At 41.8% G+C, this 25525-nt stretch overlaps 1 protein-coding gene across 15 annotated transcripts in view; it reads left to right on the forward strand.

Moving 5' to 3' along the window:
- The window catches only part of MED12L (mediator complex subunit 12L), a 322213-nt gene that overhangs the window by 39124 nt on the left and 257564 nt on the right, over positions 1-25525 (forward strand). For 13 of the 15 annotated variants that reach the window (XM_082708331.1, XM_082708336.1, XM_082708339.1 and 10 more), the window contains exons 4-5: positions 1986-2177; positions 7155-7314. In XM_082708331.1, coding sequence (XP_082564457.1) covers positions 1986-2177; positions 7155-7314 — 352 coding nt within the window. The remainder of the gene's footprint in view (positions 1-1985; positions 2178-7154; positions 7315-25525) is intronic. The other 2 variants (XM_082708335.1, XM_082708334.1) reach the window with 1 other exon arrangement.

Genomic DNA, 25525 nt, shown 5'->3' on the forward strand with positions numbered 1-25525 from the left:
AGTTATTCATTTTAATGTGATTTGTAATAGCAGAAGTTTAGGGAAAACACTCCAAATGTCCAGTTACAGGGGTTTGATTAAATACAATGTGGTACACCCACACAGTACATTTGTGAAAGTTAACAAAAAATTCTCTGTATACAGATGTAGAAGGCTCTCAGACGTTTACTAAATGTACACAAAGAGGAATACATGTAAAAAAAGAGAAAGTAATATATTCATGTTTGTGTATGTTATTCAACCGAAGAAACACTGGAAAAGACATAATTATGAAACTAACCAATGTGGTTACTTGCAGAAGTAGGCATTGGGACTTGGGGAATGAGACTCTTTACTTTTTTAGGTTTGGAATAATGTGAATATAAAATTCAGTGTATGGTTATGTTTTGTTTTGTTTGTTTGTTTTTTTGCTTTCTCTTTATTAGGGAATTTTGACTTGGTTTGCAGTGTGCAGTGGTTCCTGAGGTTTGTTAGAATGTAAAATGCACATACAGTAACATGTTCCATTGTTATTAAATACAAAAATACAATCTGCATAGCAGATTGCTGACTATTTTAAAAAAAATCTTTATACCTTTGTTTATTATGATTAAAATACTCCTATATAATTGCAAGTAAGAGACCTTTTAAATTTAAACAATTGGTGTAAGTAGGGGTTTTAAGTTCTTGGTATAAAGACCAAATATTGATTGAGAGATTTAAAATTAAACAATTTGCGGTTGGCTGCTTTTTCCTAAACAACTGGTTTTGCTAAATTTTTGCATTTAATCTAGTTCCTGTTTAAACATTTTGCAAACATTTTCTTAAGAAAACACACCATGAAGTTTGTTGGGGAAAAAAAAATAACAAAGCTCAGATTTTTTTTCCTAATTCTAATTTTTTATTACCATATTATATTAAACACACCAAATAGACTTTTTTTTTTTTTATTGTCCATAAATCACAAGGGTCGAGGAATTCCGTTAACAGTAGGAAAAAGTGTACTAGCTTTCTACTCTGGTAGATAAACTGACTAATTGTTTACAACTGTGTTCCAATCTATACACTTAATTGTTTCTTGACTCAAGAGCATTAACTAAGGTAGTGATTCTTATTGTGCTTCACCAGGGTAGATATTTTATTTTAATCATGGTTGTCACTGTCTGCTAACCTGACTTGTTGTTTGAATCATATTAGTAAACAATTCCCAGGGAGTGAAATAGATTCTTGGAAATTCCAACAAGTTTTCTGTGGATTCACTTAATTTTTAGTTATTTATCCCTTTCCTTCTGTCTTTCTTCCTCTTTTGTCCTTCTTTAATTTGATTAATACGAAGATGCCACAGACATTCACAGGAACTCCCTTTGCTACTTTATTCCATTCAGAGCAGGTAACACTAGCTTTCTCTGGAAACCCATGTACTCCAACTTAACTTGGCAGTCCAGTTAAAAATGTTGAATACTTAATTTAATTGAACCGTTTGTAATTTTCCATTTAAATAAATTTTCTAAACTATTTTTAAAAGCACTGAGTATAAATACAGAATTTTCCTTTCTAAAACTATATGCTATTAAGATGAAACCAGAAAAAGAATGATTTCTGTGTGATTACTAGACTTTCTGCTTTTGTGTGCAACACCTCTCAGGAAACACATTCTCTCCAAATGTGGATGTAGTCTGAAAAAGAAGTACAGCTGAAGATTAAAGCAGAACCCATTGTCTTGAAATTTATTCAGGATGTAATTAATTTCATCTTCTCAGAGATTTTCAAAGGCTCTTCTTTTTTCCTTGAACCACTTGTTAATAGTGGAACAAAAATGCTGTGGGGGTTTTTGCATTATGTTAGTATAAGGAAATCACAACTCTTGGCTTCAAGGACTTAAATTGCCATTTTATTTTCTCATGGGCTGCTTAAAGATATTCTCCTAAAGCAAAAATGAAATACTACTATACATTACTAACATACATACTGTCTTCAAACTTCTTTTTTTTCTCTTGTTTCCACAGATTGGAGCTTATTTCAGCAGTATATTAGCTGAGAAACTAAAGCTTAACACTTTCCAGGACACCGGAAAGAAGAAACCACAAGTTAATGCTAAAGATAATTATTGGCTGGTTACTGCTCGATCCCAGAGTGCAATTCATAGTTGGTTCTCTGACTTAGCAGGAAATAAACCACTTGCTATTTTGGCAAAAAAGGTATCAAGTATTTCTTACATTGTTTTAATTATGGTCTTCTCTAGAAATCACGATGTTGGAGCTAATGTCCAAGTATATACTTCTTTCCCCCGTTCTTTCAGTGTCAGGTATACTGAACCAGGTGTGTGCTGCACGTGTGCTGTTTCTCCCTTTATTTGGATGGCAATGTGGTTCCTAGCACATCTTGACCTAAACGTTCCACACAGGAAGCAATTTATATGGACTTTATTTATTTTTTAAGATTTTATTTATTTGAGAGCGAGAGAGTAAGTGAGCAAGAGAGCAAGCACAAGCTGGGGAAGAGGTAGAGGGAGTGGGAGAGGGAGAAGCAGGCTCCCTACTGAGCAGGGAGCCGGAAGTGGAACTGGAGCCCAGGACCCTGGGATCATGACCTGAGCTGAAGGCAGCCACTTAACTGACTGAGCCACCCAGGCGCCTCATGTAGACTTTGGGTAGACGAGTTTTTTATTTTATTTTATTGTTTTTAAAGATTTTATTTATTTATTTGACAGAGAGAGACACAGTGAGAGGGAGAGGGAGAAGCAGGCTTCCCGCTGAGCAGGGAGCCCGATGCAATTCGGGACTTGATCTTAGGACCCTGAAATCATGATCTGAGCCGAAGACAGATGCTTAATGGCTGAGCCATCCAGGTGCCCCTAGACGAGTTTTTTAAATGGAGAGAAGGCAATAAGACTTCATTGTATTTTTGGTTTCCTTAGGCCAGGATGTCCAGAATGTGTCATTCAGAAATTCTTGCTTTGATGTTACTTCCTTGACTTGAAAAGTACCAATCCAAATGCTTTAAGCTAAGCCTTCTTCCTAACAAGTAAGATAGCGATTCTGGGTGTGCTTGAAAAACTTCTTTGAAAAAGTTTTAGAACAGATCTCTGTCTTCTTGCACACCTTTGAAATCATTCCACGTGTCTTTCTCAATCTGGCCTGAAACCCTTTTGTCGTAAGGGTGTCCATCTTCTGTTCTTGATAGTGCTATTAACAAGTGTGATGCAGGCCTGGTTTAAAGCAGAGCTCCTTTCTGTATTTGTTTTCTAAAGCAACTTTCTGAAAATAGCCTGTGGCTCCCATTGGCTTTCTTTGGTCCTAGTGCCGCTGTGGCATTGTGTTGCCTTATTATTAAAGGCAACTGAAACCCTTGAAAAGCACAGCCATCAGCATAATTGCCTCTTGTTACTCAGGTTGTACCTGTCTCAACACAGGCTGAACCGTGTGGCATTTCTTTCCTGGCAGTGAACATGTACCAGGGGAAGTGGAACATGTACCAGGGGGCCCACGATGACCTGTAAATTGTATCTGAAGGCCCTATCAGTCGCAGGGCATCCTTTGGTATTTGATGGCTTTCTATCAATAGTTCACACCCTCCATGTTGGGGCGGACCTTCAGTTCCCATGCAGCCAGCCTGACATCTTTCTTTCTAGGTTTTCCTTTTTTTTTTTTTTTTTTAAATTTATTTATTTGTCAGAGAAAGGGAGAGAGAGTGAGCACAGGCAGACAGAATGGCAAGCAGAGGGAGAAGCAGGTTCCCTGCCAAGCAAGGAGGGACTTGATCCCAGGACGCTGGGATCATGACCTGAGCTGAAGGCAGCTGCTTAACCAACTGAGCCACCCAGGCGTCCCATCCTTTTTTTTTTAAATAGCTTTTAGAATTCCTTTTTTGAATATTTCCTGAAAGCAGATACAGGTGAGAAATTGATGCTCTTGCTGTATGGGTGTAGTGGCTGCTCATCTTTGAGGAGGGAGATGAATCACAGTGCAATGTATTAGCCATTGTTCTCTTTATTAGGAGCTGCCTCTGGCCAAGTCAGGTGTTCCTCAGGTAAGCCCTGACGTTAATTTTGTGCAAAGTTAAACTTTTTTCTTTTTCTTTTTCTTTTTCTTTTTCTTTTTCTTTTTCTTTTTCTTTCTTCTTCTTCTTCTTTTTTTTTTTTTTTGGACTATTTACTGTGCCCTGAAGTAGTCATTTCTTGGGCTTTTGGAGAGTCCCTCTGTTTTCCCCTCTTCCCTCCTCAGCATATCATATTCCTGAGATGGCAAAAACTCTTATAGAGCTGGGTCAGAGATTGTGTTCTCTGCATGTTCTTCATACTAGAAGGTTCAAATACTTCTTTAATTTCTGGTATTTATCTATCAGGTGGCTTAATGCAGGCAGCCTTAATTTTCCTGCCAAAATCGTGAGTCCTCTTCCAGCTCTGTTCTAGAGTTCAGAGTAGTTTCCTGTTTGGGATAAGTCAAGTTTCTGGGCTTGGTTTTCCATTGTTTTACAACTCAGCACTCCCAATATTTAACCACGGAGAGGTCAAGAATGGCCAGTAAAAGGCCTTTTAACTCAATCATGGTCGTAGGAAGATTTGGAAAAATAGACTTATAGCCTCTAGGGGTATCCTTCTGGCTCCTGGACAGTTCTCTAGGTAGAACAGGTTCACTTCAGGTGACATTGATTACTGTGGTCTCTGGAGTTTCCTTTTGCCTCTGCATCTGCTTGGTGAACACAGAGCGTGTTGACAGTGATGTTCATCTGAGAGGAAAGGCGCTTGCTACAAGTTGATACAGCCCTTTTGTGGATGAAAAACCATCACATGCTAGGTGTCTTAGTTTTCATTCCCTGCTTAGATGCAGCTCTAGCTTGATTCAGAAGCGAAACAGCTGTCCATTGATTGCCTACGTTCAGTTACAAGATAAAGCCGGATGGTTTCTTTGCTGCAAATGGAATCCATGACTGTAAGAAAAGTATGACTTCCTATAAACTTCGTATAAACTATGTCACTGTAAACATAATTTCCTTCCTGAGTTGGTCCAAACTGTAAATTTGATAACACCACCAATACGTGTCTTCTTCCTTATTTAAGTAACCTTCACATATGTTCTTCTGAATTTTAAATCCCTTGACTTGAGTTAACCATGTCTTATGGGGTTCTGCCAATAAGGACAATGAGCTGGCATACCTGCCTTAGCTTGTTAATGGTATGACCTATGGCTTAGCTCTGTTTGCAGTTTCATCGAAACATTTTGTATGTTTAAATTTTTATTTTCCTCCTGTCAGTTGTTTGTTCAAAAGAAATCCTTTGGGCATCTATAAAAGAGCTATTAGTAATGTTTCTTCAGAGATGCTACATTTATTTTTTTGCATTTGCCCAATTTTTTAGGCCTTGATCTTGTACTCTGTTCGTCCATCTGAATGAGCGGAAACCTGACCTTGACAAGTAAAATTTAACTCTTCATATTATATGTTCTAGTGAAGAGCAGCAGCTCAGGTCTTGCACTGAGTATATAAGCCTGTGCTTTTCTTGTCCCTGGCTTCAGCAATAGTCTATAAACCCAGAGTCTTGTGCTGCATGAAAGACGTGCCTTGTAAACAAAATTTTCAGGAGATTTTCTTGTTAAAATGTCTCACTGTGGTCTGCAGAGAGGAAGCCTTAACAGCTTTGGCCTGTGTGACTTTCATCTCCCTATTAGGTATGTTTTTGAGGTGTAGCTGCCTCTGCCATGGCAGTTATGTTTAAAGTCAGCACCCAAGGCAGGAACCATACGTGACCAAAAGTCTATTAAATTGTGCATGAAAGACAGTGTATGGATAGCTGCAACTCAGTGTCCAGCCAGACAGCTTTTCCTTCAGCACTGGGGTAGCTTGAATGTTTCTTTGCTAAGAACCAAGTGAAATAGGTTGTTTTAAAGGGCTGTGTACAAAAACAGTTTCTCCTTTAATTTTGGGATCACACTTGGTTCCAAGCCTGTGAACAGTCAAATTTACAACGTATGAGTGATGCAAAATATCTACTGTCTAAAGGAGGATTTGACTAAGAAAAATGCCATCCTGTAACAATCAGCTGCTTTGAAGTTTTTTGATATCCGCCACAAAATCAAGCTGGAGTGTGGCCCATAGAGACCAGGGCTCTTGACCAGTGTCCTGGATCCTTTTACGACAGGGTCAGGTCCATGGCTTGGAACATACTTCGTCCAGTACCCAGAAATCTTTGGAATTGGTAACAAAATAAAAACTGTTCTAGTTTTGATATATGCCATTCTTTTACTTTACCCTTCTAATCACCCTGTGGGGTGGACAGGGTTGGGTTGGTATTATCACATTCATAAATAAAGAGCCGGGGAGGCTGGGGGCTAGGACCAGAGCACAGAGGTGGTAGGGGGAGTAGCGGATGCTGACTGCTCCCATTCTGGGCACCATGGCCGAGGTCCTCTGTCCACTGTTGTACTCTACATTCATAAATGGAATAGATCATATGTAAATGACTGGCCTGTTCCTAGGGTATTTATGAGGAATTCTAGAAGAGTGGGATAACTCTTTGAAACATTCAGTGGTATGTTGGGATACTAATTTGCTAAATAGTATACCTTCGCGGTTTAGAAGAAATAATGAACTGCCTCAAGTGCCTACTTTCTACCAGTGAATTAATTAACCAGCTATTTCTAGCTCAATGTTTATTAGGCAGATTCACTGATCCATCATTTTGGCCTCTATTTTAAATTTTGGGCTAAAGGCACTTTAGAAGCTTTCTAGAAATTGTTATTATGAATGTTACAGCCAGAAAGCTTTATACCCCTCTCCTCCCAAAAAAGTGTTCTTTGATGAAATGTGGAGTGGGCACAATTTTTCACTTGATCATCCGTTCCGGTTTTGAGATAAAACTCTTTGGAGTACTGTCATGAAATTATTTTTCCTATTTTGTTGATGAATAGCTTTCAGCATCTGAGAATTTGAAAGTAATTTGTTTTTATAAATAAGAGAGCACAACTGATAAAACTGTTGTCAGTGTGTTAAACATAGTTTTGATTCTTTTAATGAATGTTTGCTTAAAGTTTTTGGTTTTTAAGCTGAAAATCCATCAAGGATATGCTTTCTTAAAGGCAGCAGAGACTTAAGTGTCTTTCTTTTGCTTTCCGTTTCTGTAGGTTGACCTCATGATTAACATAGTATGTGATTTTTATAAATATGTTATTTCTTTTTAGGTTCCAATCCTTAGTAAAAAAGAAGATGTTTTTGCATATTTAGCTAAATATTCAGTGCCAATGGTTCGAGCAACGTGGCTGATCAAGATGACCTGTGCCTATTATTCTGCTATTTCTGAAGCTAAAATTAAGAAACGTCAGGCTACTGATCCTAATTTGGGTAAGTGAGAGAGGACGATACATTTTGCATTTCATCACGACTATACCAGGAGTTGTTGCTGGCAAGCTCTAGCCATGGCCCAGTGAGGTGAATACTGAGGAGGTCCATGGGGAGGCTAGAAATCCCTCATGGCACGCAGAGGACTCCTTGTTCACCCGGGCCAGGATCCCGATTCCATCAGTAAATCATTGCTCTTACCTCCAGAATGTGTCCTGCATCTAAACGCTTCTCACCACCAGAGCTGCTGGAGTGCTGGTTCATGCCGCTGGCATCTCTTGGCTGGATAAGGTGGCGGCCTCCTAACTAGTTTCCCTTCTTTTCCTTCTGCTCCTTGTATTGTTGGTTCTAGATTACTACGTTGATCACTAAGCCTAAATCCAATCACATCATGTCCCTGTTTATGCCTCATCAATAGCTTCTTACTACCTTCTTACTTAAGATGAAGATCCAGATTTTTTTCCTGTGGCCACCGAGGCCTTCTGTGGCTTGCTCCCTTTCTGTGATGTTCTGGTCACATTGCTTTCCTTCTCCGCTCTGATATGTCACACTTCGTCCTTTCTGAAGGCTTCTGCATTTCTTCTCATCTGTACTTGGGCTGCTCATCTCTCTGGCATTGCCACGTCTCCTCTTCTCAGAGCCTTTGGCTCGAAGGCCATTTCCTCAAGAGGTTTGCTTTGGCCACCTACCTAAATAATATTCCTCTATCCCTCTTCTGCCCATTTGTGTTCTTGGGTATTCTTTTATTCACAGCTTGTTTCGCTATCGGAGATTATATTGAAAAAAATTGCTGTCTCTCTCACCCCTCTCTCGCACCTGCACTGGCCCATGATCATGGTAGGTATTTGTTGAAAGAACTGAAGGTAAACTGTTTTGAGTCTGTCTTATCTATTTTGGTGACTAGACAGTGACTCCTTGAGGTGGTGCTAAAACATGCTTAGTAAAAGACTGGATTCTCCACTAAAGAATTACACAAAGAGCTGAAGATTACACATAAAGATGTCCACTCAAAGATTAGGTTTAGAAATAATTCCTTATGAAATGGAAATGTGCTTATGATTTTATAAGGGGGACCCCAGCTACAAGGCTCTGAGGAGCAGGATCAGAAAGTGCAAATGTCCTCAGATGCCAGGCAGTGTCCTAAACAAGTGAGTCAAGGTGTGAGGTTATTGGGTGTGGTGGGTGGTCCTGGGGAACTGGACAGTGAAGCCCACTCTAAAAGCACGGAAAGTTAATCAAAACAAAACAGAAAACATGGCTCAATTCCATGCTTGCCACATTTTGAGCTCAGGTTTGCTAAAACAAAGATGAACTGTATTTAAAAGTTAACAAAACTGTATTGTGTGTATATGTAAACGAATAGGGGAAAAGAATCCACAAAGTGAGTAGTGGTGATCTCTGAGTGCTGTTCTGGTAGCAGTCTTGTTAACGCTATGCTTGAGATTGTTTTCATCAGCTTATTATTTTATAGGGAGAGACCAAAGAAATGCCTCCTTTTTTAAATTACTGAAGCTCTACATTCTTATATTTGCAAATAGTGTCAAAATAGACACAATAAAAATTCAAGTTGCTTCTCTCCTTCATATTTTCCTTCTCCAACTTTTCTTCATTCATATACAAAAACACGTATATGTGATTTATATATATATAGCCAGAGAAAGAGAGAGTGCATGCATGCACAAGCGTGGGTGAGAGAGCGAGAGCATTTATTAATACTTCTCTCCAGAGTCTGAATATCTAGTTGCTTACTAGCATCCTCTACTTTGATGACAAATGGGCATCTGAAATCTAGTATATACAATCAAAATCTTGATTTCCCACCATCCCTAACCTTGCTCCTTCTTTCTTCAGTCTTCTCCTTAGTAAATGTTCTATGTAGTCACTGGGTGGATAAGGATAAAAGCCCTATTGTCATTTTGGGCTTTTATTTTTCTCTCAAAATTCTACATTCAGCCTCTCAGCAGTCTTGTCAGCTTTACTTTGAAAGTCCAGTCCCAGCCCAAGAATGTCTTCCTCCTCCCACTGCTGCTGTCCTCTGGTTTGAGCAACCACCTCCACCTTTGCCAGAGCTGTGGCACTGGCCTCTAGCTGGTCTTGGTTTCATTCTTCTCTAATGACAGCTTTCTGCTCTGTAGCCAGAACTGCTAGAACTTAAGTCGTGTTGCACTTTATGCTCAGAATCCGCACTCTGATGTGTACCCCCGCCAGCATGAGCAGTCGGCATACACGGTGGCCTCTCCTTCCAGCCTCCAGATGTCCGTCCGCCTCCACGCACTGTGTGTTAGCCCAGATGGCACTTCCTACAAGAAGCCTTCTCAGATCACTCCAGCCAAAATGTCCTCTCTCCGTCACTATTTCTTCATAACTTAGTACCACCTACCATGTTATATTTTAAATTTTATTGATTACTTAATGTACACTCACTCCCAACTGTAACATTTCTGCCTGAGAAGTGGTCAGACTTGTTCCATACTAAATCTCCTAGGAGAGTACCTGGCATACAGAAGGTGTTCAGTAATTTGTAAGATAAAGGAATAATGAGGTCTGAAGCGTGTGTGTCTTTGTCCCAGTTCATAATCCTTGACCCTTGTAGCATCACTAATTATACAGACCACTCCTCCTTTCCTAAGTCTTTTTCCTGGTTTTGTAACTTGTTCTGTCAGTGTTTTCCTTGAGATTTTAACTGTTGTAAGAAGGGGGGAAAGCTGATCATACAGGAATGATTCTGCCCAATGAGACAGAATTTTAGGACAAATAAAAGTCTGATAGATCCTCATCATTTGCAAAGAACAAGTAGGTAGAATTTTTAGGAGTCTCAGATAGGAGTTTATCGCCGGAACCACATGATTTCCTCTACCAAATGGAAGGAAGCCTAGCTCCAGTTTCTAGCTAAGAACATCAGAGACTACTTGCCTTCATTACTTTCATCATTAATTTCCTTACTAGTGTAACCAGTTAGTTGTGGGGGAGGGGGATTATTTTGCATTTTTCTTCCAGAGCTAAAATTTTTATTATTTGCATACCCATGACAGATCGTTGATTAAGTTCACCTACTAGCTGTGTTTTCTTTTGTAAGACACATAACACAGGTGAATCTGTTTTTTTGACTCTGTTTAGAGAGTATTACAGCTCATTTTTTTTTTTTTTTAACATTTTACTTATTTGAGAGAGAGGGAGAGAGAGAGAGAGAGCATGAGAGGGGAGATGGTCAGAGGGAGAAGCAGACTCCCCACTGAACAGGGAACCCGACCTGGGACTTGATCCCGAGAGTGGGATCATGACCCGTAGCTTATTGGTCTTTATGATTATCCTTGTGTTTTTTTTTTCTTTTTTCTTTTTTTTTTTTTTTTGAAATAGCATAACTGGGCAGGTGGTGGGTACAGAGGGAGAGAGAGAATACTGAGCAGACTCCACAACCAATGTGGAGCCCGATGCATGGCTTGATCCCATGACTCTGAAATCATGATCTGAGCCAAAAACAAGAGTTGGTCACTTAACTGACTGAGCCACCCAAGCACCCCTATTCTTGTGCATTTGTAAATGTGAATGTCAAATCCATGAAGAACGAATGCCTAATATACCATTTCTTGTGGTAGAGTATAAAAACTTTGACCTAAAAAATGCTTAATGCTAAATATAAGAATATTTTTAAAAAATGCATAAATTTTGGGAGTTGATCCCTAACCTCTTAGGTCCAGCATCTTGGGAAGAGCTTTGGGCTTTACTCACTGCAGCTCTGCACTAAGTGACTACCGACTTAAAGCAGAATCCTTAGTCTCTCCCTCCAGCAGTCTTCTCAACCTTGATCCGATCCAATCCATGTTGCCTTTCATTTAATGTCTTCTTAGTTTTCTTTTAATCAAGAACAGTTCTTTGGCCTTTGCTTTTCTCGATATTTTTAGAGGGGCTGGACTGGCTATTTTGTAAGCTGTCCCTTGGTTTGCATTTATTCAGTTCCTCATGACTAGGTTCAGGTTATGTACTTTTTGTAGGAATACCATGGAAGCGATGCGGTAAGCCGCTCAGTGCATCGGATTACATTGTCCTGGTACTGGTGGCGGTAACTTTGATCTTTTGGGTAAGGTGGTGCCTCCTGGGTTTCTTCACTCCAAAGCAATGCTTTACCTTTTGTGGTTAATAGCTAATTTAACTATGTGTAGATATTTACTTCATTTTTCTATATTCTTACATGTGTTGTAAGATGCATGTAGCATACTATATATTTTTTTAAGATTTTATTTATTTTTTATTTATTTGACAGAGAGATCACAAGTAGGCAGAGAGGCAGGCAGAGAGAGAGGAGGAAGAAGGCTCCCTGCTAAGCAAGAGAGCCCGACGCGGGGCTCGTCCCAAGACCCTGGGACCATGACCTGAGCTGAAGGCAGAGGCTTTAACCCACTGAGCCACCAAGGTGCCCCTAGCATACTATTTTTACTATCTGCTAAGAGCACATGGTTTCAGTGATCTGATCTTGGTTTTCTGTCACCCTGTTACACCTGATAACCCCTCACTCTCTGCTTTGTCTTCAGCACTTTCTTCAGCTTCTTTAAGCAAATTCTGCAGTACATTTAGAAGCATTTGGCTGTGTAGACCTAGCCATAATGTAGCAAGTTTCACATTCCAAGCAAGCTATACAGCCAAGCAACTACACACATATGTATGTGTTGAATTGGATTAAATTGCATACACTGCAGAAGATTAACTTTGCAGTAATAGGTTCTGTGTTCTGGCTTTGATGGTGAAAAGAATCATTCAGCACATTTGGGGCAAGATTGACTATCAAGTGTCACCTTTTCCTGGCAGTGGTTTTATGACTTCTGTTGTCTTGATGATTGTTCTTAGGATTTGTAAAGTGTTTTCAGTAGAAATGGCCTTTATTCCTTTGTAATAGAAACATATGCTTTATTTTCAGTTCCCACATTCAGTGTTGGAACAGAGCTATAAAGCACTGCTGTTTGATTTTATTGAAGAGAGTTTTCCCTAAAGTTAAGTGGGCTAACAACAACAAGGGAGCAGACCCGTCGTGTAAATTCTTTAAATGAAGCAACACAGAGATTGTCACTATCATTATGCAAAGAGTTACACATCTAAACTGTGGATTAAATGGGTTACTGCCCTGGGGAGCTTACAGCAGGCAAAGGCCTCCCCAGTATAGTGTGTACCCCAAAGTGAGAAAAGTGAGAGGGGCCTTGGGTTCCTGGGTGAGTTTTCATGTGTCATTTCAAGGCAGGTAAAGAAATATTTCACCTGGACATACTGTAACATCAGGGCAGAGATTTTAAAGTAGGGCAGCTTAGAGGAAGGGGTTATAATTCTCAGCCCTTATGAAAGCCAAAAAACAAGATGTTATAGGTAGACAGGATGTTTAGAAAATGCTATCAAATAAGTTAGTGTTACAGACTCAAGGGAAAGAACCCCAGACGTAATGGTAGTTGGTTTCAGATATTTTTAAGAGTTTAGTGAAGTTTTGTTTTTAAAATAAGATTGTTTAGTCATGTTAAGATTTTTTGAGCTCCCCAGAGAAAAGCATTTAAAATGGGCTAGCTAAGACTTAAAAAAGTAAAACTTAGAGTTAGGAAATGAAGGAAAGTCTTAAACAGACTAGGAGATATGACTGTAGAGTAAATAACGCAGACTTTGTGCATTGATTTGTAGGAATGTTCCATGGAGGAGTCCTGTTGCTAAGCCAAGTCATCGGAACTGTGGCGCTTACTGCCATCATTGCTGTCAAGGTGGCGGTTAGCATTTCTTGCAGTTACCGAATGCCCCGCACTGTAGAGAGCAGGAACGTGGTGCTTCTTCAAGTGTTAGACTGAATTAACTCTGGACGTGTGCTTTGAAAATGATGTCCGTTACTTGAGGGAGCTTTTCAGCTTTGGGCATTCCTCATCCCTTTGCTGTGTTTCCTGTTGGCTCATGTGGGAAGAATCCATCCCTCTCTACGTCTCCCAGGACTTCTGTGGTGTGCTGTGATACCACATCCCCCATTTCTTAGTAACCATCTCGAGGTTCTGTGTACGTTTTCTGATTTATTCAGATACTCTGTGAGAGAGATACTTTATTCCCATTTCACAGATGGGGGCATGGATGTGCATGTGGGTGCACAAAGCCCCTCAGTGTACGTGTCCAAAGTAGGTTCAGGAGCCTGTGCTCGACACTGCTGGTCAGTGAGGACAAACAGAGAATGTAATCATTGCCCTCTAGGTGTTCATGGTTCGGGGAAAGGAGAAGGGAGAGTGGATCGTGAAATGAATTAAATGCAGAGGGAGTCCCAAGGACAGGAAGCCACGGAGATCCACAGAGAAGTGACATTTGACTACTGTTTTGAAAGAAGAGGTGTTTCGACAGAATTGGGGGAGGTTGTGCAGGGAAGGGCACTTCTGGCAAACAGATGGTGTCTGCAGAGAAATAGGGTCATCAAAGAGTTGGATTTGTGGAACTGCCAGGGGTTTTCTCCTCTTGTGCATTAGTTACCAGTGGGGTGGTGATAGAAGGCTGTGAGGAGCTTGTGTGCTAGGGGTGCGAGAGTTCTCTCTGGGGGATTGTGGGCAACCAGGGGAGGACCTCCTAGTACTATTACTGTTGTAACACTTCTCCTAAGTTTCTTGTCTATAACACGGGGAGAGTTATAATTGGTAGTACCTTCTAGGGCAGAAATGAGTCAGGCTTCTAAAGGCTTTGGGATAGTTCCTGGTGCAGCTTAGAGGAAGGGGTTATAATTCTCAGCCCTTATGAAAGCCTTATGGTGCATAGTAAATGGGCAGTAAAGGTAGACTCTTAACTACTTGCTGCAAATGCTAGGCAATATTTATTATACCATAACTAGCCAGTATTTATTAGTTATTTTGTGTATTGTGCTGAGAAGTTTACAGATACTGTCATCATAATCTTGCAGTGTGGGTTCTGTTATTCCATTTTGTATATGAGAGACCTGAGCCTCAGAAGTTGAGTAACTGCTGGGGCTCCTCGGGGTGCAGTTGGGATCATGAACTGAGCTGAAGGCAGACGCTTAACCGACTGAGATACACAAGCGTCCCTCAAATAAAAAAATCTTAAAACAAGAGTTAAGTAACTGCTAGCACAGTTGGAGCTGGACTCACTAGGTGCTTGGTCTTTCCTCCTTGTTGTGACGCGGGGGTTGCTAAGGGAAAGTAGTGGTGCAGGTCGGGGCCCCTTGGAGGCAAGAAGCATCGCTGGGAAGAAGGGTGCTGGCAGGAAACAGGCTGCAGGATTTCAGGGTTGTGGGCAGCATCAGAGGAATCAGAACCCTTATTTTTAGGGGTGCCGGGGGGTACAGGCAGAGCATAGCAAAGTCCAGGGTGCTATAGAAACTTGAGGAAGATGAAATTGCCTGCATGAGGAGCAGCTCTAATTCTGGCTAGGAATTGTTGGGCGTTCAAGATGGTGAAAAGTGACAAGACCTATCATGAGCGTGGAGTCTTTTGGGGCTCCAGATCGGTTAGAAGACGCTTAAGATGCTTCGTGGTTGAACTCCCCAGGGAGCTGCCTTGTTGACACTCCGTTGTTTCCTCTCTACCCCTGAGGTTTTGCTGGGACAGGCATTTGTGTTGGAGGATAGACTTTTCTTGGTTGACTGTCCTCTCGGAACCACTATCCTGATCACCCCCAAAACACAGGGAAGAAGTAGCCACCCTTCTTGCACACGGGGTAATTAAATTGTGACATATTCACTGAGCCGTTTGGGCTGCCGAAATAAACGCTGCTGAATACATAATTGACAGTCTGGTTTCTTATCTAAGCCAGCCAGCTTACTTTCACTTCAAGCCCTTGAAGACATTGCAGCACTAACTTTTTTGACTCCAGGGACAAGCTTTTAGTTTCAAGTCAAGATTGCCTCCACATTCTCACAGTGTTCCTCATATCTGGTTTGTCATAAAAGGACTATCTGATTTGCTTACTATGACAATAACCCTGAAGATTAGACAGATGTGCTTGTGTAAGTGTTTTAAATTCATTCTGTTCTTAGGCCTGAAAGGTAGGTTTTAATTGGTGGGGTAGCTCTGGCTACCTGGATAAAAAATTCTGTAGTATAAGGATTAGGGCCTGTAGGCCATGACTTTGGCACCTGCCACTATCCCGTTCCCCGGAAATTGAGTTAAAAGTTTTAGCATCTAATGATGAACCAAGCCCCAAATCATTATTTTTTGGGGAAGGGCTTGATGTTGGCATTCTCCCATAAAAATGAGCTTTCTCTTATCAACTGTGATAAATTCTAATTCTTTATAAAAAAGGTAGAATAAATGTTTCTTTTCCTTTGATTATGAATTTTCAGAGTAAGAATTGCTATATATACATGGTTAGTGATGGTAAATGAGTTTCTCTGTTTGTTTCTTTTTCTTATTTAAAAAAAAAATTATCTTTAGTCATTGGGATGGAATCGCAGATTATCTGTTCAGCATTTTACAACCAGCTAACACTCATTCTTCATTTTAGTGTTCCAATTGTCCAAAAATTTAGCCAGTGGAAGAACTTTCAAGCTTTTTATATCCTTTTTGACATGACACCTTTTTGTCTTAGAACACTGTCTTGTAGTTTGGCACAGAAAGACGTCCCAGGCTCATCTTTTTCTGCTTCAGACCTGCAGGCAGTCATTTCCCTAAGGAACCGTACTTCTTTCTAGTGGGGAACGGTATTGAGAAAGCAAGGTCTGGGTGCTGAAGGTGCTTGTCGGTACTAGGTTCTGTGGCATCTAGGCTCTGTCCGTGGATGGATGGAGACATGCATGTCTGTGTATGTGGCGCATATGTGTTGGAGTTTATATTGTTTCCAATTAATCTCTAACCTTTCCATTTAATATAAAGTATTTTTGTTAATTCTTGATTTTGTGTTTACTTTTAAAAGTTCTGATCAAGTTTAATATGCTGTAGTATCACTCTGCCTTACTTACCCTTGCTCTGTGGAAACCTATGTCTGCTTTTCCCAAAGTAAAACGTTACAGCCTGTTTCAAGTTTGAATGCTAGTGTGTGATAGTGGTCGTGGGGTGTGTGTATGTGTGTGTGTGTGTGTGTGGTCATTAAGTTCTTGATGAAATTAGAGATAATATCTGCCCATGAATCGTTTTGAGTTTCTTAGAAAAATGCACTCAAAGAACTTATATTTCACTTTAGTAAGATTTGAGTTAAAAAGGTTTATGAAGATTTTACTCATTGGGGTAGATGCTGTGAGGAATTTTAACTGAATGGGGGCTGTGCTGTCTGCCTTTAAGGGGCTCTCATTTTTTTGTGGAGAGAAGATGCATCCCTAAAACAGAGAGCAATCGGCAGTACATAATTATCTGCAATCATATCGGAAATGATGGGAGAAGAAAAATTAGGGAAGGTTTTCTGAAGGAGTGAAATACGAGCTGGGCCTTGAAGAAGTCTGGCCTTTAAGTAAGCTTTAGGAAAGTTTTTGTTTTGTGTTTTATTGCATCTTCAAAAGTATCTCTTGGTCTTAGATAATTGTCTTCCTTTCTGGCAAGCTGGGAGCAGGCCAGTTAGGTTTCTTGATCGTGTACTGTATTTTCTTGGTCTTTACTGCTGTCGTTTCTACTGGTCTTGTTGGTTTGGGGGGAGTTACCTAGTCTTGGATTTACTGTTAAGAACCCATTGCCACTCTGCAGTTTCTCTGTTTTCTAGTCCGTTTTGATGTTGACTCCTGCTTGAAATAACTAATCACCTTCTGTGGGAAAGTGCTAATCAGAATCCCAATTTCTTTAATATTGGAGTTCTTTGTCCTTCCTGGCTATTGGTACATGCAGATACCTTTACACCTGGGATGTATTATGCAACGAAAATATCTGTTAGACGTTTTTGTAGTTTACAGATGGATAACCTACGTTTTCATTTGGGACACTGCTCACAAAATCTTCCCAGGTTGTTGGGTAGCACCAGTTTACAAATGATGCCAAGAAAATCCAGGGAAAGTGGGAAAACCGGGAATTCCATCCTGGACTTTGGAGTCTTGTTTGCTTTATAGAATTTCCAGGCTGCTCATATGGGTTGAGCGGTGACTGTGGAACTGGGGTGGGGAATGGTGTTGAGGTGAGGTGTGAAGGTGCTTCAGAAGGCTCATTGTTTAATGAGTTTTTATTGTGCATCTTGCAGCTCAATTGCTTAAAGCATCATGGAATTTAAAAAAAAAAACAGGTTGTGTGAGTTTTTTTTTTTTTTTTGGTTAGTTGCTTTATCTATAAGATACAGTATTCAAAGAGGTTAGTAAAGTCTCACAGCACTGTTGTTCCCCACACTGTTTCCCAAGCGTCACATCACATGCTTCCAAGGGAATTGTTACCAGTTGCTTGTGTATCTTCTGAAATATGTTTGTATGTATGTCTTCAGTGTATGTTCTTATGCTGCTTTAAGACAATTGGTGCCTGTTCCGTACTGGGCATATAGTGGCCCTGTTCTTTTAAAGTGCTCTAGATTACTAACTTTGTAATGACTTACGGAAAGCTAGGTCTTTTTGTATTTTGCAATCCGCACTGGAATGTTAATTCCATGATGAATAGCAAGTTTTTTTCCTTCCTCCTTTTTTTCTCTTTCTTTTTTTTCTTTCTTTCTTCCTCTCTCTTAAGACATTAAGTTTCAGAGTCATTTTCAAATGAAGCATATACGATCTTTCAAATTAAATCCCTGGAATCAAGTGGCTCTAGGTGCATTTCAGCTCACCATTAGCTGGGAATGAAGAGATACCTGGAATATATTGACAGGATAGAAAACACATTAAGTTCAGGGTCAGTAAATTACCAGCTGGAGTGTCTTTGTGAGAGCAACACAGCTAGAGTGAATAGATTTCATTAAATGAAATCACGCATGCATCAGTCTTTGGTCTCCAGGAAAATAAAGCCAGGTGAGCTCTGGAGGAGAGGATAATGGGGATGGGTCTGCCTGGTCTGTGCCATGTGTAATCATTTTTATGTTTGAGAGCTTTTTGGTTTAGAGTTAACTTTACATGGTTAACTTTACATGGTTATTTGGCAATAGGATGTCTGCAGTATTTGTATTTGTGTTCTAATGAAAGACTCTTGCCTACCGAAAGCTTGTTCAGAAGTACAAACTTCAGGGGCGCCTGGGTGGCTCAGTGGGTTAAGCCGCTGCCTTCGGCTCAGGTCATGATCTCAGAGTCCTGGGATCGAGTCCCACATCGGGCTCTCTGCTCAGTGGAGAGCCTGCTTCCCTCTCTCTCTCTCTGCCTGCCTCTCCATCTACTTGTGATTTCTCTCTCTCAAATAAATAAATAAAATCTTTAAAAAAAAAAAAAAAAGAAGTACAAACTTCACAGCAACTGCATTTAAGACTTACGTAGTCAATACAGTGCTTTTACCGCAGAGACTTGACTCCGGCCAAGCTGATCATGGAATGAAATTCCAAGGCAAGTGCACAAAGAAAATGTAGTTTATCTTGCTGCGTCAATGATCAGGGCTTCCCGCCACTTCCTCTGTGGCAGGAGCTGGGCGCGGAATGATGATAATGAAATGTCCAGTGGAATAATTTAAGTAGTTCTGATGCCTCCAGGGGCCTGACAGCAAAGGTCTTTTTCCAGGGCTGCACCTCCCTTTCTCCTTTCACCCCGGTCCTCGGGGAGCTGTCCCTTTAGGTGTGAGGCTTTAGTTGTGCACACAGCTGTGTTCTCTACCTAGGGAAGTGCAGCTGCGGTTTCCTCACTGAGTCCTTGCACTGTGGTAGCTTTCCTCCCCTGGGGCAAGAGAACTCGAGGCCTGGTCTCAGATGTGTAGGACTGTGGGGACCTGTCCTGAGGGGTTAATTAAATGCACCAGTTTAATATCTGTAAAAATAAGGTGGCTGTTATTCCTTGTTAGGAATAACTCACCGAGGCCAGGGTCCCTGCTCATTCAGGTGTATGCAGGAATCTGAAAACCTTGGTGAAACTTACCTTACGATGATGAAGGCATTGATTTCAGACAGCTATCTCATCCCCTGAGAAGGAGTTGAGCCTGTTGGGGCAGATGTTTTGTATGTGCCCGTCTGTTTAGAGGAAACCCCTGAAGCTCTCCTTGTGCTGAGAAGTTGGTGGGGTGATTGATATGTCGAATAAGAAAGTCTTGTTCTAGGGGCTAAAATTGGATTCTGTGGTTGCCAGGATCCTTGGCTGCAGATGCTTGTGTGGGGCTGATAGGGAAAAAGGACCACTGGAAAAATCCCTAAACACAACAGTTAGAACTGTATATATACCTCAGCATGGAAACAAGAATGGGAGACCTGTTCTTGGGCCAAAGCAAAGAAGGTGTGAGGTGCTTTTCTCCTCAGGTATGAGGTATTCCTCAGTGCCTAGGGAGAAGAAAGGCGAGGTTTGGAGTTGGCTTCCTAGAGATGCAGCTCTTGCTCTTACCAGCCTTCCCCTGTCAGCCTCTCTTCCTCCTTTTCCTGCCCGAGACCTTGCCACCCGTTTCCTTTGTTGGCCAGTCTGGTCTCTTTTTTACCCTGAAATCCTTAAGCATTAACTGTCTGTCACACAACTGGGGAGTTATTTATATATTGCCTTGTAACGGTCCTTACTCTTTTTGGAGTATTGTCCGTCCTTCCTATAAATATATGCTTACTCCTAGGGGAGCTGCCCTTTGCTCACAGTGGTTGGTTGAACCTTCACCTCTCCCTCCAGGCTTCCTCCCCTTGAACTTCAGAGAGGAAGGAATTTCTGTCCATTTCCCTTAGCTCACTCCCACCCTGACTGACACCCATAACAGACTTTTCTACAGCAGCCAGTCCTTACCTGTCTTCTTCACCTCGGCCAGTGAGATCCTCCTTTCACCTCAGGTGACTTCCTCCCCATTTGTGGGCCTGCCCAGGCCTGGAGATCACGTGTGTGTGCTTTCTCCTGGGCAGGCACCACAGTTCTAAGCATGTTATATAGCTCACTTAATTCTCGAAATAACCCTATAGTCCAAGTACACTTAGCAGTCCTGTGTTAGAGACAAGTGACCGAAGCACCTGGAGGCTGAGTGACTTGCTCAAGACCCCCAAACCAGCAAGTGATTGGAACCGTGAAAGGAGCCATGTCATCCAACTCCACGGCCTGTGCGCTTCACCAATACCAAGCGAGTTAACATATGCTGGGAGATGGGACACCTGGGTGGCTTAGTGGGTTAAGCCTCTGCCTTCGGCTCAGGTCATGATCCCAGGGTACTGGGATCAAGTCTCAACATCAGGCTTCTTACTCAGCAGGATGCCTGCTTCTCCTGCCTGCTGCTCCCCTGCTTGTGCTCGCTCTCTCTCCCTCTCTCTCTCTGACAAATGAATAAATAAAATCTTTAAAACAAAAACAAAAACATATGCTGGAAGCTTAGATGGGGCGAGTTGGGTGGCCAGTGAGGGCACAACCAGTACTCTGCAGAATAAACCTACCTACCCTTGGATGGTGTTTGCTGGGTACTTCTGGTTTCAGAATCACATTCTTTAAGGCATTGAAACCGCTTAAGATAACAGCCCCCATACCTGTGTATCCACCTGCCCCTGCACGTGTTTTCCCATGACACCTTTCTGACACCTCAAATTCAAGTATTGAACCCAGAAACCCCAGTAAGATCAATGGATTGTGTCAATGCCAATATCCTGGTTGTGATATTATAGTAGTTTGCAAGATGTAGCATCTGGGGTAGGTAGGTAAAGGATATGTTGGATCTTTTGTGTAATATTTGTTAAAACTGTACAAAGTTTAATTAAAAAGTTCATTAAAAACAGACTGAACTCAGCCCCTTCCTCTGCCCAGTCTCCCACTTCCACATCTTAGTTGAGGGCACCAGGATCGGCTCAACTACCCCACTGAGAAATCCGGGGGCTGCCTTGCCCCTGTCTGTCTTCTTCTGTCTCAGGCTGGTTGCCATTTTACCTACTCTTCTTTGTTCCATCTTCCCTCATCTCCCCACTGGGCTTTATAGTCCTCTTTTAATCTGTCTCCCTTACAGCTATCTGAGAGGGTCTTAATTTACATATCTGGTCTTATCATTCCTTTGCTAAAAATCCTTCAGTGGCTTTTCATCATTTACGATGACAGATCAAACCCCATAGTTTGTCACTGCCAGGGTCAGAGTCATCTGGGCTGCTGCTTATCTATGCAGATTTCTGGACCCCGTTCCAGACTTCTGGGGTTGAAATCTCTGGAGTCCCGGAGCTATAACAGTGTGTTTGACCAGCGCCCTCTGGTGATCATTTCACGCACTAGCACTTGAGGACCTCAGGCCTGGGCCACCCACCTAGCCTCACTGGTCCTTTCTCCCTCTCTGCCTTTCTGGCGCCCCCATTATCTGGCATGTTGCACACTGCTCTTCGTGTCTGTGGAACTCCTTTTTCCGTCCCTTAAGACTTGGCTACAGTGTCCTGTGCCCTGTGGTGTGTTGGAGCGCTTAACCTTAGTACTGCCAATCTCTGTGTCCCTGTGTGTCTTCCTGACTCTAGGATGAATTGCCCCAGGTAAGGCCTACTTTTTTTTCACCTTTTGTGGTCTGAGACCCCAAGGGAGCTTCTGGCCCCTGGTAGGTATTTAATATTTGTTGCTAAATGGTTTTATTCTATCTTGACTACTCACCTTGTTCTTAAAGTTAAGCAGTACTTAGTATTAGTGCTCAGTAAATCAAACTGGAGAGAAATAGCCTGTTAAAAATAACATAGTAAAATCACTCATCCAGACAATATCCAGGTATTGGGTATTTGCCATGAAACACCAGTATTCTACAGGTAATTCTGTGTTAGAGGAAAACTTTTTTAAAGCATGAAAAAAATGTCATACTTTATTACCACAGCATTTCTGCTGTCTCCCCTCCCCCGCTATCCCCCCCCCCCCGCCCCCCATTTTTCTGCTCTCTCCAGCCAAAGGGCCTGATTTCATCAACTGACCATTCAGCAGAACACAACATTCCAGCCACTGGGCTGACTCTTTCGGTTTCATGTCGCACTGAGACAGCGGTTTTCATTCGGACTGTCCTTTACCTAGTCTGCCAATCAGCACGCTGATTTCCCCCTTTCATTCCCCAAGTGAATAGTGGCTCAATAGGGAATTTCAGGTTTTCTGTGAATCATTTCATAGGCTACAACTGATTAACTTTTTAAAGCCTATTATTATGGAAATTTTAAACATATGCAGAAGAATAAAGTCCCTATTACTGTTCACCCAGGTTTAACCATTAACTCATGGACACACTTATTTCCACCCCTTTTCCTCCTCCCTGCTCCCACTCCCTCAACATCATATCATCATATCCTCTTGCAGTGGATTACTTTCTGTCAGCATGGGATATTCTTTTACTTCATGAAATGCAGATGATTTCTTACTGATAGTAGTTCAAGTAAACATTTAAAAAATTATATAACAACTGTATTGAGATATTAAATAGGGAGAGGGAGAAGCGTTCTCCCCACTAAGCAGAGATCTGGATGAGGGGGCTCCATGTGGGCCTCGATCCCAGGACTCAGCTCATGACCTGAGCCGAAGGCAGATAAACCCACTGAGCCACCTGGATGCCCTTATGTTTAACTTTTTGGGGAAATGCTAAACTGTTTTCTACAGCGTCTGTATCATTTTACATTCCCACCAGCAATACATGAAGACTGTAATTCATACATATCCTCAGCTCTACTTGTTACCGTCTGTCTTGTTGTTTGTAACTGCCAGGGTGGTATCTCATTGTGGTTTCGGTTTGCATTTTCCTGGTAGCTGGTGATGTTGAGCATCTTTTCATCTGCTTATTGGCCATTTGTTTATCTTCTTAGAGAAATGTTTGTCGATCATTTGCTCATTTTTTTATTATCAAGTTGTAATAGTTCATTATATATTCTAGATCCAAGTCTCTTATCAGATACATGATTTGTGGATATTTTCCTCCAATTTGTATGTTGTCTTTTCACGTTATTGATGGCATCCTTTAATCAAAAAAGCATTTTGGGCGCCTGGGTGGCTCAGTGGGTTAAGCCGCTGCCTTCGTCCCAGGTCATGATCTCAGGGTCTTGGGATCGAGTCCCCCATCAGGCTCTCTGCTCAGTGGGGAGCCTGCTTCCTCCTCTCTCTCTCTGCCTGCCTCTCTGCCTACTTGTGATCTCTCTCTGTCAAATAAATAAATAAAGTCTTAAAAAAAAAGCATTTTACCAAAAAAAGAAAAAAGTGAGAAAAATGTGTAAAATCTCCTAGTCATTCTTACTGCATATTTAGAGGTGGAATGTGCTGGGTCTTGCACCACTGAAGTTTTTTCTCTCCTTTCGGACCTCCTCTCTCCTTCTTAGACCTTTCAGTCTGTACCAAAGTCAGGCTGATGAAATCTTCTACATCCTACAGGCTGCTCCCCTGGTGGAGAGGCAAGAACTTTTATTATAGTGGTGTAGCTAGGAAAAATTTTCTAGGGTATAGGTTTCTCCTTCAAGGAGAGTGTCCTTTTTGACTAAAGTTCTTCATCAAGTGGATCACCTTAAAAATGTGCACCTTACTCTCTGGGACTGGTGGAAGTTTTTAAACAATCTCTGTTGGATTTATTTTACAGAGTGAGTTCCCACTTGGTTTGATATCAGAGGAAAGAATTTGGCTGGGAACATAAAGGACACATATACATGTTTACTGGAAGTTTATTAAAGGGAATTGAAGTTCAGTATTTGCATCGGCCTTTGGAGGGCACTGACCAGCAGGTGCTTCTGGTTGCATTGGCTATAAGAAAGACAGCACACCGGGGCGTCTGGGTGGCTCAGTGGGTTAAGCCGCTGCCTTCGGCTCAGGTCATGATCTCAGGGTCCTGGGATCGAGTCCCACATTGGGCTCTCTGCTCAGCAGGGAGCCTGCTTCCTCCTCTCTCTCTCTGCCTGCCTCTCTGCCTACTTGTGATCTCTCTCTGTCAAATAAATAATAAAATCTTAAAAAAAAAAAAAGACAGCACGCCAGGGAGGGAATTTGGCATTTCCTAGGTGGTGTTTGAAAGCTAGGTATGCAGCGATGAGTTTAAACTAGAAAGCTAAGATGTTTGTAGGAAGATTTGAAAGGCAGAATAATTGGGGGGTGACTTGATGTAGTGGTTATTTGGGGAGCACCTTACAGGGTACTGACTCAAGTCAGTACTTAGATATTGACTAGGTGAAGCATAGTTTTATGGAGATGAAAGAGGATGAAAGAGGAGTTTGTGTATCTATCAGAGAACAGAGGGAGATTCCCTTCAGGTGGTGGGTTGTTGTCCAGAGAGCAAAGGCTATGTATGCGATTTGACATTTGAATTGGGTCCAGCACACGTGAACACAGGTGAGTAGAGAAGGTATTGTAGATGAAGAGAGTGCGAGAGAAAGCAACTGTCGCTAATTAATGGGAGGTAGTGTTTGAAATGATTTTAAGTCCTAACTAAAGAGTTTGGCCTTAATTCATGAAGGATTGCAGTTCCGTTGAAGGTTTTTGGAACCATGATGCTGACATTGATTGATTTCACAAATGCTTATCCAGACCATTATGTTAGGCATTGGCAGCTAGCTGTAGCAGAGGCAGGATCTAACATCAGTGACAACGGGTGCTGCTGTTCCCTGACAGCCAAGATCGAACCTTAGCTTCCTTTCAAAAAACTTTCCATCCCAGTAACGGTGATGATAGCTACCACATGCGATCAATTTCTGCTCTGCATGCATCATGCTAAGTAATTCCTCCTTACGGTAGCTCGTGTGTGCATTTGCGTGTGTGTGTGTGTGTGTGTGTTTGATTCCTGTTGCAGAGGAGGAAACTGAGACTCAGCTGAAGTCAGACACCATTTTTCACATCACACAGCCGAGTTGCAGAGTGAGAATTTGCACTGGGGCCATCCTGTTCTGCAGTTCGTTACCACAATTGCTGAATGCGCCCTGTGTCGTTCTCTCCCGGCCAGGGCAGTTTCTCCGTGAGCCTGGCTGCACCTGGCGTGATTTGTTTTTGCCCCCTGGGGTGGGTGTCCCTCCCCTTCTGGGTTCCCAGGTTTCTTTTTAATACTGCAGGTGTTCCAGGCCCAGCAGGGTCATCTTTAATGTAAGTTGGCCTGTCTCTGTTCTTACTTGTAGGGGTTTTCCTGCACTACCGTGGGCCGGTGCTGTAGTGCAGGCCTAGCTGCTGTGCCTGGGGCTAGCCAGTGCTAGGGAGAGCTGCACAAAGCTGAAACCCCTTCGGTCCTGGAGGTTAGGCCTTAACAAAGAAGCAATAGTGGCTAGGATTCTGGGAGGCTAGGGGGGAATGTTGTCAAAGGGACCTGTCATTCTTTTTAGTCCTGGC

This window comes from Mustela nivalis (genome assembly GCF_964662115.1).
Source record: "Mustela nivalis genome assembly, chromosome: 1".
Lineage (NCBI taxonomy): Eukaryota > Metazoa > Chordata > Mammalia > Carnivora > Mustelidae > Mustela > Mustela nivalis.